Below are 16,443 nucleotides of genomic sequence, written 5' to 3' on the forward strand. Positions count from 1 at the left end.
CCTCCAGGATTACCGCGACGAACACAAACCTCGAGATCCGCTCTGGCGTCAACGCTACCGACGACAGAAAAGCGAGCCCGAGCCACCCACCGCTACACCCCCTCGTCGCCAATACGACCATCCTTACCTATCCGGAGCAACAGCCCCGACCCGCCCTCGGGCCCAGATCTGGCTGACCAGAGCACGGACCCTAGGTCAGAACCACCGCCGTCGCGTGTGTAGTCGTCACTGTCAAGGCCCGCCCCGCCCACCACACTGTTTGCCACGGCGCCACAGGGCCTAGCGCCTGCACCAGGGCCTGGCATGGGGAAGCCGACCCGCGCCGCCCCCGTCGCACGGTGAGTCGGGGACAAGACAGAGCCTCGCCGCCATCCATCGGGCTTCGCCTGGCCGTGTCCTCTGGCAGGGCGAGCGAGCAAGAGGATGGTCGGCGGCGGAGATCTAGGGTGTGCCCTCCCCATCGCCTCGTGGGGCGACGCGAGAGGGGTGATAAGATTTTTCACTTTCACAAGCAGACAGAGCATGGAAGGCTCCATCCATTGACAATTCAACCTCACACTATGGCCCCACATGCACCACCGCTGGTAGTAACAAATGCAGTAGATCTCTCCCTCTCTCTCGCTCCAAACGGTTTCAAATAGATCGCCCTGCATAAAAGCCACTCATTTCTCCCACTGGCTCACTCTGCTTCCGCTCTCCTCATCCTCTCTGCCACTAACCACCTCCCTCCTCCCTCCCCTCCCCCGTTTCGCTTTCCCCCGCGACCGAATCTCCAGCGGCGCCGTCCCCCTTCGGCCCCAATGGTGAACCCGCCGGAGCTCTACCACCGGATCCTCGACGTCCCCAGGGGCACCTCGTCGCAGGGGCTCCGCGCCGCGTACAAGGGCCTCGCCAGGAAATGGCACCCCGACAAGCACCCGCCGGCCTCCAAGCCCGAGGCCGAGGCGCGCTTCAAGGCCATCACCGAGGCCTACGAGGTGAGTAGCGCCCCGCCGCCTCCCTCCCCGCGCGCGCTCGTCGCCGCCGTGGAAACCGCATGCATTCGCGGCTCGTCCTGATTCGCTGTCGGCGTGGGCTTGTTTTGGTTGCGCAGGCGCTCCTGGACCAGCAGGAGAACAGGGCGGTGTTCGGGGTGTGCAACGACGATCGGGCGGCCGAGATGTTCGGGACGTTCGGCGCGGGCGGGGGCGGGGGCGGCGCGCGCATGGCGAGGACGCGCAGCGACGACTTCTGCATGCGGAGCGCGCCCGCCACGCCGGCCAGGGAGTTCACCAAGGTCTACAGCTCCGGCAACACGGGCGGGCGCCGCGCCTTCGCCGAGTTCTCCAGCTCCATCATGCGCAAGGCGCCGCCGCTGGAGCGCGCCCTCGAGTGCACGCTGGAGGAGCTCTGCCGCGGCTGCAAGAAGCAGGTCAAGTTCACCCGCGACGTCGTCACCAAGAACGGGTACCGCCACTCACTCGCCGCTTCCTCCTCCCCCCACCCAATCCATGAGCAGGACTGATTGAAACTTCGCCTGAATTCTTAAAGAAAACAAAATACTATCAATTCACGCGGAACAGGCCTGATGTGATCCATCACCCATCTACATGGGAGATTTCGACGGATCGATGCCTGGAAAATTTCAGGGCAGGCAAGAATTCAGACTTTCTCCCCGACGGCGACATCCATTCCACCTTGGCACCTTGCGCCCGCGCCCCAATTCGCCGCACTGTTCCCAAATCCTCGGTGCACAGTAACCCAGCACCATTGCCGCTCCCTTTCCAGCCTACGCCGCACTTGTTTTTTACAGTGGGTGAACTGCTTTATAGCCTGCCTGCATTCCTCAGGGGAATATTTAGCTTACTTTGGAACATAACAACCAAACCTTTAGGCAACTGCTCTCCGGTGCGCGCCTTTTTTTACCTCGCGGGGCATCTATGCTATCCTTGCAAAGATTATCCTACCTAACATGAGACGTAACACGACCACTAATGATGTTCTTGGAAAGGGTTTAGTGTCAGGGCCCTGTCTCGAGGGGATAATTCTAAGGCTTCGGTTGCTTTCCTTGCCACATATGTGTATGGAAATTTGTTGGGGCCTTTGATTACCCTTCTTTTGGACCTATAATCTAACAAAGATGTGGTCCTTTGACGGTATTAATTCATAATTTCGTTTACATGTGAGGGTATGGCCTAGGAGGGTTCAGAGACAATGACTCCTGAGCTTCCTTGCTCCTTTAGGCTCTATCCCCTGGGAATGTTGTTGGGCTGATCACCATCACATGATTAATGCCTTTGACAGGTCAATAGTTAAGAAGGAGGTGACCCAGGCGATCATGGTGAAGCCGGGGTGGAGGAAGGGGCACAAGGTCACCTTGGACGGCATGGGGGACGAGAGGCCGGGGTGCCTGCCGGCCGACGCCGTCTTCACCGTGGCCGAGAAGAAGCACTCGATGTTCAAGAGGGTGGGCGACGACCTGGTGCTCAAGGCCAAGGTGCCGCTGGTGAACGCGCTCACCGGCTGGTCCTTCTCATTCAGGCTCCTGAGCGGCAAGAAGGTGAGCTGCAAGTTCGACGACGAGGTCATCTGCCCGGGGTACGAGAAGGTGATCAAAGGCGAAGGGATGCCGATCGCCGAGCAGAGAGGCGCGCGGGGCGACCTACGGGTGAAGCTCGAGATCGTCTTCCCGGAGCAGCTCACCGACGAGCAGCGTGCCGGCCTCGCTGAGATCCTGAAGGACTGCACCTGAGTGAGTCTGCAATGTTGTTGCTAGGCCCAGCTGTATGTATAAGTTTTCCCGGCCGTGCTGTTAATACCTCTCCAGAGGGTGTGAGTACATAAAGAGATGGGTCCTTGTACATACAGTTCAGTTTTTCTCTCTCTCTATATATGATATATGATGAAACGTGAGGCAAGCATTATGTGGATAGTATAGTAAATGTTTGGTCCATGAGCTGTATGTACACGCGAGATCTCGCCTTGTTTTCTTGGCCTCTTGATGCCTCCAGTTCATTCATTCCATTAACTATCTGAAGGTGCAGTTAATTGGTGCTCGTTCCGTCAGTTACTAGCGTGCGCTGGTGCCAGCTTCGCGATAATCCCTTGCTTGGCCGAGGAATTTACATTACAGGTTTGCTTTGTGCATTCCCCAGCTTTTCCTTGTCACCAACTGACAACCTGGTGGTGCTTAAATCTCAAGGAATTCAGGACAGTTTCACCAGTTAATCATACTGCTGCAGATGCTTGGATCGTGGATGGGCCATTTGGTAGGCGAGAAAAGCCCGGGCGATCCAGAGAAATCGACGAAACTGGACCATGGCAATGAATCGCTCGTACTCGAGCGCGCAAATTGAATGAAATGATCTAGCTGATGGGAAGGGAGGGGAGGGGAGGAGGAGCTGGAATTGATGGTTGGTGCAGCGCAGTTCCTCCAGCAGATGTTGGGCCCCTGATGCTCCTGGAAAGGAAAGAGCAACCAAACCAACCCTGTTTGGGAGTTGTGGTGGTTCAGTGCCAATTGGCGTTTGGTAGCCCAGCAGCAGCAGAACGGAGCAACTTGTGTGTGTGCTGCACTAGTGCCAGTAGGTGCTGCACAAACACCTTGGGACAACTAGGCAACAAGTTCTCCACCAGTCAACGTGGTGGAGATATGCTGCTGAATGCTTATCCCTAAACTAACCTTCCTTTTTTTTCTCTTTTCTCAGACCATGCATACTGTAGCGAATTCGACAAGATGTGGTGCCGGCAAATGAAGAGGAGGCGTTTTATGTTCACGGGTCACAGGATGGTCAAGAGGCTGCTGAATATAGATCCTAAGTTACAAACATGGAAGAATTGGTCCGATCATCGCCGGCGGCGGCGCGGCGGGGACTAGCTAGTACCCCATGACCGCCGACGACATGTTGAGCAGGGGCCCGAGCGTGTCGGGCGCGAACTTCCTGGCGAACAGGAAGCACATGGACGTCGGCCTCTGGTTGTAATAGCAGGGCCTGTCGTTCCTCCACCCCCTCCTCCTTATGCCCTGGATCGCCGCCGCCGTCACGTTCCCGGCCGTGTACTTGGCCGGGTGCGCGCCGCCCTTGGACCAGTCGACGTACGTCACCGTGCGGTTGGCGTTCCTCGCGCCGTGCAGCATGTTCACGGTGGTCGGGAGGTAGTGCTCGTCCGGGTAGCACGACGGCCGGCAGTGCCGCCGGAAGAGTGGGTAGTACTTGGTGTCGGCGAGGACGTCGATGGCCAGGTCGCGGCTGAGCTCGAACCACTGGGAGCCCTTCCTCCACTGCGGCAGCCTGATCGCCGGCGCCATGCGGCGGCTGTACCGGCCCTGGCACTGCTTCGTCTGCTGGAAGTAGACCTCCACGAAGCTGTGCCGTGAGCCGATGAGGTAGTCGTAGACCGCCCGGAAGCTGTGCAGCGGGATGCAGCTCTCGGAGAGCAGCACGAAGCGCTCGTTGGAGAAGTCCAGCAGCGCGTTCGCCAGCAGCCGCTTCTCCGCGTCCATCAGCGATATCGATCCCCACGCCGTCTCCTGCACGCACTCACGCGGAAAAGAATTAATGGCCGCACGTGAGGATGCATGCCGCCGGTCATGGCACCGGCGGCATTGTGCTGTGCCGTGTCGTGTAGCATGTACGTTACGTACCTGGCTTGGGATTTGGCGGCCGTAGAAGGGCGAGTCGGTGGAGACGTTGACGGTCATTCCCGGCGGCGCGTGGACGTAGACGGAGAAGCGGTCCTCGTTGCCGCGGAAGAAGCGCTCCCAGAGCGGCGCGAGCGGCAGCTCGCCGCGGCCTGTGAGGAACATGAAGGCCACCTTGGGCACGCGCTTGAACGGGTACTCGGCGGCCACCGGCACCATGGAGGCGCGCCAGAAGAGCTGCTCGTCCGTCATGTCGTGCATGAGCCGCGTCGGGGCCACGAACTCCGCGAAGCCGGCCTCGGCCTCGGCACCGGCCTCAGCATAGACAGTGGTGGTGGTGGTGCTGGGGAAGACGATGTTGTTGTAGGTCCTGGTGTACTGGGTGCGCGGCCCGGTGGCCGTCCAGAGGCCGGCGATCACGCCGACCGCGAAGATCACGAGGAACATCACTGACCTGGCGAGGCAGGTGGAGGACTCCTTCCTGGTGAACATAACCCTCAAGTCGTCGACGACCCCGCCCTTCATGGCCGAGCTCCCTTGTCGCCTCGCCACGCAACAAGACGCAAACGTACAACGCCACTACGCGGCAAAACCAAAACCCCTCCTCGACATGAACGACGGGGAGAGCTCTGCTGCTCGATCCGTCGACGGATTTAAACGGGAAGCTCGGCGGATCGCTTGCGAGGCTCGGCTAGCAAAGCATACGATGCGATGCCAGGACGAGCCGCGCACTCCAGTACGTATACCTCTCTGGCTCCTGATTCCCGGGAGCTAGCTAGCCTTCACGGGCAAGCCATGGAGAGAGGCGGAGAGCCGGAGAAAGGTATATGCAGCCGCGGGCCGATCGATCGGTGTTTCCCAGGATGGCGGTGGTAACGTGCGAAAAACAGGCCGAGATGCGGCCAAAAGGAGGGGAGACCGAGATAGGGATCGAGGGAACAACAAGGGGGCGAGGCGCGCGAGAGAGGAGGATCTCCCGCGTTTGAAGTACGTAGCGTGTGCACCTGGGAAGGCGATTTATATACGGCGAGCGCCGTCGCGGGGACACACGAGTCTTCTCGGTAATGTCAAGCCCTAGGTATGCTCGATCGATATGCTGTCCAGCTTGACGGGATATATGTCAGTTATAGTTTCGAGGACGTATATGCATAGGAATCCAAGGCGCGTACGTGCGCGCGCGCAGCTTCCGTTCCGGATTGTGTATGGAAGCTTCCTCAAAATACATATCGGTTTTAGAAGTACATGAAGGACGTATGATTGCATGTACTAGCGCGAATACGCGAAGACGGCAATTTCAAGGATAGTAACGGGCATATTCGCCAAGGTGAAGTTTGGTAGATAGGTGTCGGATATGTGTAATCTGGCGCAAATATATGAAGGCGTCGTGGGTTAGGGTAAATAGACTAGTGAAAGTGGTAGACAAACATAGATCAGAAAGGAGACGATCCAAGCACATGCGGCGGTGGTGGTCGGTCGACTCTAGCAAGATGATGGCCTCAAGGGGCTTTTGTGATACGGGGAGAAGCGTATGTGGTCATACCCTGGGAATGGTCACTCATCCATAAATCTCTTAATGAATATGGTATATATGTCTATTTCTGCAAAGCTTTAATCATGTAAATTTATCTCAAGTGGTATAGATGACTGTTGTAGGGCTTTGATCCTACTTGTGGTTCCACCCCTATCCTGCATGGTATGCCACATGGGCGGTCAACGTAAATTCAGGCCACTCAGTACAAGTCAAGGAGAGCTCAACAATAGTCGAGGAAAGTCACCCCCGGTCAACAAAAGTAAAAGTCCAGCGAAAGCTTCATGATCAACAAGTCAAAGGAAGAAGACACATAAAAGAATAAGTCAAAGATGAAGGCAAAGAAGCAAAGAGGCTCAAAACCAAGCTAGAATGCCTTCATATGGTTGTAGGGAATCTTCCCCTCATGGGTCACCCTTATAACGAAGTTGATATAAGGGGTTGACCCTGGACTTGGGCAACCGCCACATTGGAACCTCACGCAGCCGATTGGGACCATTTTGGAGCTTTACCCGGACTTTTGATTCGGATGTCGACTCAGTCGGGTGGCTTCCTAGACTTGGATGTAGCTAGGGGAGTGTCGTAGTCGATCTAAACCTGACAGTTCGGGCATATGAGAACCTGTCAGTTCAGGTATATGATGTGTTCGGTTGGCCTATAAGGGACGGTCGAACATGTTGGGTATACGACTGCACCCATGCAATGAAAAATCTATTCGAAGTCGTGTTTGTGGTCTCTATTCGAATAGTTGTGTTTGTGGTCATGGATGATTTGGATCTTGTTGACTTGATCGTCGAACAGCTACAACCTTAATAATTAAAACTTGTCAACCGTGTGAGTGCCTTGTGGATTCTTCCTCATGAGAGACAAGGTGGTGTTACGTTTGTGGTTAGGTAGGTGGATAGAGTAGATGATCTACGTGCTTCTTTACTTTTATGCACTTTCTCATCTTATCTCCAATAGATGCATGTTGTCGTTTGTCTATATAGAATGCTTAGAGCTTGCGTCGTTTGACCACTTTACCTCTTCCTTTGAAACATGCTGCATACAAATAAATTTGGTATGTGTAAGTCTTGTGAGTATATCTTGTTGGGGAATGTTGCATGGAAAACAAAAAATTTCTACGCACACGCAAGATCTATCCATGGAGATGCATAGCAATGACAAGGGGAGAGCATATACATACCCTTGTAGATCGCTAAGCGGAAGCGTTTATCAACGCGGTTGATGTAGTCGTACACCTTCACGATCTGTCCCGATCAAGCACCGAACGTACGGCACCTCCGCGTTCAGCACACGTTCAGCTCGATGACGTCCTCGCCTTCTCGATCCAGCAAGAGAGGCGTAGTAGTAGATGAGTTCCGGCAGCACGACGACGTGATGACGGTAGAGGTGAAACTATTTCCGCAGGGCTGCACCAAGCACAACGGTTTAGAGTGGAGGACGAACTAGAGGGAGAGGGGGCGCCGGCACACAGCTTGGGGATTTGTGGTGTGTGGCACCCCCTCCCCTCCTCACATATATATGGGTGGAGGGGGAGGGGAGGCAGCCCTAGTGTGCGCCCCAAGGGGCCGGCGGCTGCCCTAGGCGCCTGTTGGGGAACGTAGTAATTTCAAAAAAAATTCCAACGCACACGCAAGATCATGGTGATGCATAGCAACGAGAGGGGAGAGTGTTGTCCACGTACCCTCGTAGACCGATAGCGGAAGCGTTATCACAACGCGGTTGATGTAGTCGTACGTCTTCACGATCCGACCGATCAAGCACCGAACGTACGGCACCTCCGAGTTCTACACATGTTCAGCTCGATGACGTCCCTCGAACTCCGATCCAGCCGAGTGTTGAGGGAGAGTTTCGTCAGCACGACGGCGTGGTGACGATGATGATGTTCCACCGACGCAGGGCTTCGCCTAAACTCCACAACGGTATTATCGAGGTGTAATATGGTGGAGGGGGGCACCGCACACGGCTAAGAGATCTCAAGGATCAATTGTTGTGTCTCTGGGGTGCCCCCCTGCCCCCGTATATAAAGGAGCAAGGGGAAGGCAGCCGGCCAAGGGGAGAGGCGGGAGTAGGACTCCTCCTTTCCTTGTGGGAGAAGGAGAAGGGAAGGGGGAAGGAGAAAGAAGGAAGGGTGCGCCCCCCTTCCCTAGTCCAATTCGGACCAGACCATGCGGAGGGGTGCGGCCACCTTTTGAGGCCTTTCTCTCCTTTCCCGTATGGCCCATTAAGGCCCAATACGAATTCCCGTAACTCTCCGGTACTCCGAAAAATACCCGAATCACTCGGAACCTTTCCGAAGTCCAAATATAGTCGTCCAATATATCGATTTTTACGTCTCGACCATTTCGAGACTCCTCGTCATATCCCCGATCTCATCCGGGACTCCGAACTCCTTCGGTACATCAAAACTCAATAAAACTGTCACCGTAACGTTAAGCGTGCGGACCCTACGGGTTCGAGAACTATGTAGACATGACCGAGACACGTCTCCGGTCAATAACCAATAGCGGGACCTGGATGCCCATATTGGCTCCCACATATTCTACGAAGATCTTTATCGGTCAGACCGCATAACAACATACATTGTTCCCTTTGTCACCGGTATGTTACTTGCCCGAGATTTGATCGTCGGTATCTCGATACCTAGTTCAATCTCGTTACCGGCAAGTCTCTTTACTCGTTCCGTAACACATCATCCCGCAACTAACTCATTAGTCACAATGCTTGCAAGGCTTATAGTGATGTGCATTACCGAGTGGGCCCAGAGATACCTCTCCGACAATTGGAGTGACAAATCCTAATCTCGAAATACGCCAACCCAACAAGTACCTTTGGAGACACCTGTAGAGCACCTTTATAATCAACCATTTACGTTGTGACGTTTGGTAGCACACAAAGTGTTCCTCCGGTAAACGGGAGTTGCGTAATCTCATAGTCATAGGAACATGTATAAGTCATGAAGAAAGCAATAGCAACATACTAAACGATCGAGTGCTAAGCTAACGGAATGGGTCAAGTCAATCACGTCATTCTCCTAATGAGGTGATCTCGTTAATCAAATGACAACTTATGTCTATGGCTAGGAAACATAACCATCTTTGATTAACGAGCTAGTCAAGTAGAGGCATACTAGTGACACTCTGTTTGTCTATGTATTCACACATGTATTATGTTTCCGGTTAATACAATTCTAGCATGAATAATAAACATTTATCATGATATAAGGAAATATATAATACTTTATTATTGCCTCTAGGGCATATTTCCTTCAGCGCCTGCTTCCATATTTGGTGCATGGGGGGAAGGAAAAGGGGGGCCGACTGCCCTAGGGCACCCCCTCCTTCATTCTAGCGTGCGTGCAAGGGAGGTGGAGCGCGCCCAGTCCCCTTGTGGGGTGGAGCGCGCCTAGCCCCGAGCGGGGTGGAGCGCGCCCAATCCCCTTGTGGGTTGGTGCGCCTCCCTCCTTGGCCCATGAGGCCCACCAAGTAGGTATAACCTACCAGTGGCCTCCCGAAACCCCTTCCGGCATTCCGATGGTAATCCGGTGCGTTCCAAAAGCTTTCCGAAACCCGAATACCTTCATCCTATATATCAATCTTTACCTCCAAACCATTCCGGATCTCCTCGTCACGTCCGTGATCTCATCCGGGACTACGAACAACATTCAGTAACCAACATACATAACTCATATAGTACTATATCATCAACGAACATTAGGCGTGCGGACCCTATGGGTTTGTGGAAGATGTAGACATGACCGAGACGCTTCTCTGGCCAATAACCAATAGCAGGACCTGGATGCCATATTGGTTCCTACATATTCTACGAAGATCTTTATCGGCTGAACCTTTATGACAACATACATAGTTCCCTTTGTCTGTCGGTATGTTACTTGCCCGAGATTCGATCGTTGGTATCTCCATATCCAGACTCCTTCATGCGCTGCTTCCGAAGCAGCTATGTACTCCGCTTCACATGTAGATCCCGCCACGACGCTCTTCTTAGAACTGCACCAACTGACAGCTCTACCATTCAATATAAATACGTATCTGGTTTGCGACTTAGAGTCATCCGGATCTGTGTTGAAGCTAGCATCGACGTAACCCTTTAAGACGAGCTCTTCGGCACCTCCATAAACGAGAAACATATCCTTGGTCCTTTTCAGGTACTTCAGGCTATTCTTGACCGTTGTCCATGTTGGGGAACGTAGCATGCAATTTCAAAAAAATTCCTATGATCACGCAAGATCTATCTAGGAGATGCATAGCAACGAGAGGGGGAGAGTGTGTCCACGTAGCCTAATAGACCGAAAGTGGAAGCATTAGTTTAACGCGGTTGATGTAGTCGAACGTCTTCACGATCCAACCGATCTAGTACCGAACGTACGACACCTCCGAGTTCAGCACACGTTCAGCTCGATGACGTCCCTCGAACTCTTGATCCAGCAGAGGGTCGAGGGAGAGTTCCGTAAGCACGACGGCGTGGTGACAGTGATGGTGAAGTGATCCGTGCAGGGCTTCGCCTAAGCACTACGACGCTATGATCGGAGGAGTAAACTGTGGAGGGGGCATCGCACACGACTAAGAGAACAATTGGTGTGCCTTTGGGATGCCCCCCGCCCTCGTATATAAAGGAGGGGAGGAGAAGCCGGCCGGCCAGGAGGGGCGCGCCAAGGGGGGAGTCCTACTAGGACTCCTAGTCCTAGTAGGATTCGGCCCCCCTCTTTTCCTTTCTTCACCGGAGGGAAGGAAGGAGAGGCAGAGGGAGAGGGAAAGGGGGCGCCGCCCCCTCCCCTAGTCCAATTCGAACTGCCATGGGGGGGAGGGAGGCCACCCCTTGCGACCCTCCTCTCTCTCCACTAAGGCCCATGAAGGCCCATTAGTTCCCCCGGGGGGTTCACGTAACCCCTCGGTTATCCGGTAAAATACCCGAACCACTCGAAATCATTCCGATGTCCGAATACTACCTTCCAATATATGAATATTTACCTCTTGACCATTTAGAGACTCCTCGTCATGTCCGTGATCTTATCCGGGACTCCGAACAAACTTCGGTGACCAAAACACATAACTCATAATACAAATCATCATCGAATGTTAAGTGTGCGGACCCTACGGGTTCGGGAACTATGTAGACATGACTGAGACACATCTCCGGTCAATAACCAATAGCGGAACCTGGATGCTCATATTGGTTCCTACATATTCTACAAAGATCTTTATCGGTCAAACCGCAATAACAACATACGTTATTCCCTTTGTCATCGGTAAGTTACTTGCCCGAGATTCGATCGTCGGTATCATCATACCTAGTTCAATCTCGTTTCTGGGAAGTCTCTTTACTCGTTCCGTAATGCATCATCCCGTAACTAACTCATTAGTCACATTGCTTGCAAGGCTTATAGTGATGTGCATTACCGAGAGGGCCTAGAGATACCTCTCCGATACATGGAGTGACAAATCCTAATCTCGATATATGCCAACCCAACAAACACCTACGGAGACACCTGTAGCGCATCTTTATAATCACCCAGTTACGTTGGGACGTTTGATAGCACACAAGGTGTTCCTCCGTTATTCGGGAGTTGCATAATCTCATAGTCAGAGGAACATGTATAAGTCATGAAGAAAGCAATAGTAATAAAACTAAACGATCATAATGCTAAGCTAACGTATGGGTCTTGTCCATCACATCATTCTCTAATGATGTGATCCCGTTCATCAAATGACAACACATGTCTATGGTCAGGAAACATAACCATCTTTGATCAACGAGCTAGTCAAGTAGAGGCATACTAGGGACACTCTGTTTTGTTTATGTATTCAGACATGTACCAAATTTCCGGTTAATACAATTCTAGCATGAATAATAAACATTTATCATGATATAAGGAAATATAAATAACAACTTTATTATTGCCTCTAGGGCATATTTCCTTCAGTCTCTCACTTGCACTAGAGTCGATAATCTAGATTACATAGTAATGATTCTAACACCCATCGAGTCTTGGTGCTGATCATATTTTGCTCGTGGAAGAGGCTTAGTCAACTCGTCTACTACATTCAGATCCGTATGTATTTTGCAAATCTCTATGTGTCCCTCCTTGACTTGATCGCGGATGGAATTGAAGCGTCTCTTGATGTGTTTGGTTGTCTTGTGAAATATGGATTCCTTCGCCAAGGCTATTGCTCCAGTATTGTCACAAAAGATTTTCATGGGACCCGATGCACTAGGTATTACACCTAGATCGGATATGAACTCCTTCATCCAGACTCCTCCATTTGCTGCTTCCGAAGCAGCTATGTACTCCGCTTCACACGTAGATCCCGCCACGACGCTCTATTTGGAACTGCACCAACATACAGCTCCACCATTAAATATAAATATGTATCCGGTTTGTGACTTAGAGTCATCCGGATCAGTGTCAAAGCTTGCATCGACGTAACCATTTACGACAAGCTCTATGTCACCTCCATAAACGAGAAACATATCCTTAGTCCTTTTCAGTTATTTTAGGATGTTCTTGACCGCTGTCCAGTGATCCACTCCTGGATTACTTTGGTACCTCCCTGCTAAACTTATATCAAGGCACACATCAGGTCTGGTACATGCATTGCATACATGATAGAACCTATGGCTGAGGCATAGGGAATGACTTTCATTTTCTCTCTATCTTCTGCAGTGGTCGAGCATTGAGTCTGACTCAACTTCACACCTTGTAACACAGGCAAGAACCCTTTCTTTGACTGGTCCTTTTGAACTTCTTTAAAACTTTATCAAGGTATGTGCTTTGTGAAAGTCCAATTAAGCGTCTTGATCTATCACTATAGATCTTGATGCCCAATATATAAGCAGCTTCACCGAGGTCTGTTGGGGAACGTAGCATGCAATTTCAAAAAAATTCCTACGATCACGCAAGATCTATCTAGGAGATGCATAGCAACGAGAGGGGGAGAGTGTGTCCACGTACCCTTGTAGACCGAAAGCAGAAGCGTTATGTTAACTCGGTTGATGTAGTCGAACGTCTTCACGATCCAACCGATCCAAGTACTGAACGTACGGCACCTCCGTGTTCAGCACACGTTCAGCTCGATGACGTCCCTCGAACTCTTGACCCAGTAGAGGGTCGAGGGAGAGTTACTTCAGCACGACGGTGTGGCGACGGTGTTGGTCATGTGATCCGCGCAGGGATTCGCCTAAGCACTACGACGCTATGACCGGAGGCGTAAACTATGGAGGGGGGCACCGCACACGGCTAAGAAACAACTGTTGCTCCTTTGGGGTGCCCCCTGCCCACGTATATAAAGGAGGAGGAGGAGGCCGACCCAAGGGGGCGCGCCAAGAGGGGGGGAGTCCTACTAGGACTCCGTTCCTAGTAGGATTCGCCCCCCTTTCTTTCCAATGGAGAGGGGGAAAGGGGAAAGGAGGGAGAGGGAGAAGGAAAGAGGGGGCCACGCCCCCTCCCCTTGTCCAATTAGGATTGGGCAAGGGGGGGGCACCTCCCGTGGCCTGCCTCCTCTCTTCCACTATGGCTCATTAGGCCCATTAACTTTCCTGGGGGGTTCCGGTAACCTCTCGGTACTCCGAAAAATCCCCGAACCTTATCGGAACCATTCCGGTGTCCGTATATAAACTACCAATATATCAATCTTTACCTCTCGACCATTTCGAGACTCCTCGTCATGTCCGTGATCTCATCCGGGACTCCGAACAAACTTCGATCACCAAAACACCTAACTCATAATACAAATCGTCATCGAATGTTAAGCGTGCGGACCCTATGGGTTCGAGAACTATGTAGACATGACCGAGACACATCTCTGGTCAATAACCAATAGCGGAACCTGGATGCTCATATTGGCTCCTACATATTCTACGAAGATCTTTATCGGTCAAACCGCATAACAACATACGTTGTTCCCTTTGTCATCGGTATGTTACTTGCCCGAGATTCGATCGTCGGTATCATCATACCTAGTTCAATCTCGTTACCGGCAAGTCTCTTTACTCGTTCCGCAATGCATCATCCCGCAACTAACTCATTAGTCACATTGCTTGCAAGGCTTATAGTGATGTGTATTACCGAGAGGGCCTAGAGATACCTCTCCGATACACGGAGTGACAAATCCTAATCTTGATCTATGGCAACCCAACAAACACCTTCAGAGACACCTGTAGAGCATCTTTATAATCACCCAGTCACGTTGTGACGTTTGATAACACACAAGGTGTTCCTCCGGTATTCGGGAGTTGCATTATCTCATAGTCACAGGAACATGTATAAGTCATGAAGAAAGCAATAGCAATAAAACTAAACGATCATAATGCTAATCTAACGGATGGGTCTTGTCCATCACATCATTCTCTAATGATGTGATCCCGTTCATCAAATGACAACACATGTCTATGGTCAGGAAACATAGCCATCTTTGATCAACGAGCTAGTCAAGTAGAGGCATACGAGGGACACTCTGTTTTGTCTATGTATTCACACATGTACTAAGATTCCGGTTAATACAATTCTAGCATGAATAATAAACATTTATCAGTATATAAGGAAATATAAACAACAACTTTATTATTGCCTCTAGGGCATATTTCCTTCAGTCTCCCACATGCACTAGAGTCAATAATCTAGATTACATAGTAATGATTCTAACACCCATCGAGTCTTGGTGTTGATCATGTTTTGCTCGTGGAAGAGGCTTAGTCAACGGGTCTGCAACATTCAGATCCGTATGTATTTTGCAAATCTCTATGTGTCCCTCCTTGATTTGACCGCGGATGGAATTGAAGCGTCTCTTGACGTGTTTGGTTGTCTTATCAAATCTGGATTTTTTTCGCCAAGGCTATTGCTCCAATATTCTCACAAAAGATTTTCATTGGACGCGATGCACTAGGTATTACACCTAGATTGGATATGAACTCCTTCATCCAGACTCCTTCATTTGCTGCTTCCGAAGCAGTGATACGTCTCCAACGTATCTATAATTTTTTTTCCATGCTATATTATATTCTGTTTTGGACATTATTGGGCTTTATTATACACTTTTCTATTATTTTTGGGACTAACCTATTAACCGGAGGCCCAGCCCAGAATTGCTGTTTTTTGCCTATTTCAGAGTTTCGCAGAAAAAGAATATCAAACGGAGTCCAAACAGAATGAAACCTTCGGGAACGTGATTTTCGGAACGAACGTGATCTAGAGGACTTGGACCCTATGTCAAGAAAGCAACCAGGAAGGCACGAGGTAGGGGGCGCGCTCTCCACCCTCGTGGGGCCCACGTTGCTCCACCGACGTACTTCTTCCTCCTATATATACCTACGTACCCCAAACTACTAGATACGGAGCAAAAAACCTAATTCCACCGCCGCAACCTTCTGTACCCATGAAATCCCATCTTGGGGCCTGTTCTGGAGCTCCACCGGAGGGGGCATCGATCATGGAGGGCTTCTACATCAACACCATAGCCTCTCCGATGATGTGTGAGTAGTTTACCTCAGACCTTCGGGTCCATAGTTATTAGCTAGATGGCTTCTTCTCTCTTTTTGGATCTCAATACAATGTTCTCCCCCTCTCTCGTGGAGATCTATTCGATGTAATCTTCTTTTGCGGTGTGTTTGTTGAGACCGATGAATTGTGGGTTTATGATCAAGTTTATCTATGAACAATATTTGAATCTTCTCTGGATTGATACCTTGGTTCTCAAAAACTGAGGGAAATACTTACGCTACTTTGCTACATCACCCTTTCCTCTTCAAGGAAAAACCAACGCAGTGCTCAAGAGGTAGCAAGAAGGATTTCTGGCACCGTTGCCGGGGAGGCTTACGCAAGGTCAAGTCAAATTTGGACTCCCGACAATGAGCCATTTCTGGCGCCGTTGCCGGGGAGTCTACGCAAAAGTCAACATACCAAGTACCCATCACAAACCCTTATCTCCCGCATTACATTATTTGCCATTTGCCTCTCGTTTTCCTCTCCCCCACTTCACCCTTGCCGTTTTATTCGCCCTCTCTTTTCCGTTCGTCCTTTTGTTTGCTCGTGTTGCCATGTGCCTTCTATATGCTTGCATCTTCACTTGCTGAAAATCTATTGATATGGATCCACTTAAAGTGTTCTACTTGGATCATCTTCGATCCTTATGAGCTCGTGCTGAAACCCCACCTAGCCTAGTTGATGGGAAATCTTTAGATGAGCATGCTCATTTTGTGTGTCATCGTTTGTCTGAAAAAGGGAAGCTCTTATGGTATCATATAAATAGTTTGCTATGCTATGCTTGGAATCTTTGTG

General features: G+C 51.1%; 2 protein-coding genes across 2 annotated transcripts; one reads left to right on the top strand and one right to left on the bottom strand.

Moving 5' to 3' along the window:
- Window positions 1–667: 667 nt before the first annotated feature.
- LOC109756261 (uncharacterized) lies at window positions 668–2,932 on the top strand. Its single transcript, XM_020315117.4, has 3 exons — window positions 668–977; window positions 1,094–1,446; window positions 2,284–2,932. The coding sequence occupies exons 1-3, from the start codon at window positions 801–803 to the stop codon at window positions 2,729–2,731; spliced, it is 978 nt and encodes a 325-aa protein (XP_020170706.1). The 5' UTR covers window positions 668–800; the 3' UTR covers window positions 2,732–2,932.
- Window positions 2,933–3,638: 706 nt separating this feature from the next.
- On the bottom strand, window positions 3,639–5,571 carry LOC109756262 (glycosyltransferase BC10). Its single transcript, XM_020315118.4, has 2 exons — window positions 4,625–5,571; window positions 3,639–4,510 (listed from the first exon to the last, which is right to left on the bottom strand). The coding sequence occupies exons 1-2, from the start codon at window positions 5,144–5,146 to the stop codon at window positions 3,857–3,859; spliced, it is 1,176 nt and encodes a 391-aa protein (XP_020170707.1). The 5' UTR covers window positions 5,147–5,571; the 3' UTR covers window positions 3,639–3,856.
- Window positions 5,572–16,443: the final 10,872 nt, after the last annotated feature.

This window comes from Aegilops tauschii, chromosome 3 (assembly GCF_002575655.3).
Source record: "Aegilops tauschii subsp. strangulata cultivar AL8/78 chromosome 3, Aet v6.0, whole genome shotgun sequence".
NCBI classification, from domain to species: Eukaryota; Viridiplantae; Streptophyta; class Magnoliopsida; order Poales; family Poaceae; genus Aegilops; species Aegilops tauschii.

What these genes read in the sequence shown, in the direction of transcription:
- LOC109756261 (XM_020315117.4), top strand. Translation starts at nt 801, where the DNA reads ATGGTGAACCCGCCGGAGCTCTACCACCGGATCCTCGACGTCCCCAGG. An exon ending in CCATCACCGAGGCCTACGAG is followed by an intron (nt 978 to 1,093) that starts GTGAGTAGCGCC and finishes TTGGTTGCGCAG; the next exon opens with GCGCTCCTGGACCAGCAGGA. An exon ending in GACGTCGTCACCAAGAACGG is followed by an intron (nt 1,447 to 2,283) that starts GTACCGCCACTC and finishes TGCCTTTGACAG; the next exon opens with GTCAATAGTTAAGAAGGAGG.
- LOC109756262 (XM_020315118.4), bottom strand. Translation starts at nt 5,146, where the DNA reads ATGAAGGGCGGGGTCGTCGACGACTTGAGGGTTATGTTCACCAGGAAG. An exon ending in GCCGCCAAATCCCAAGCCAG is followed by an intron (nt 4,511 to 4,624) that starts GTACGTAACGTA and finishes GAGTGCGTGCAG; the next exon opens with GAGACGGCGTGGGGATCGAT.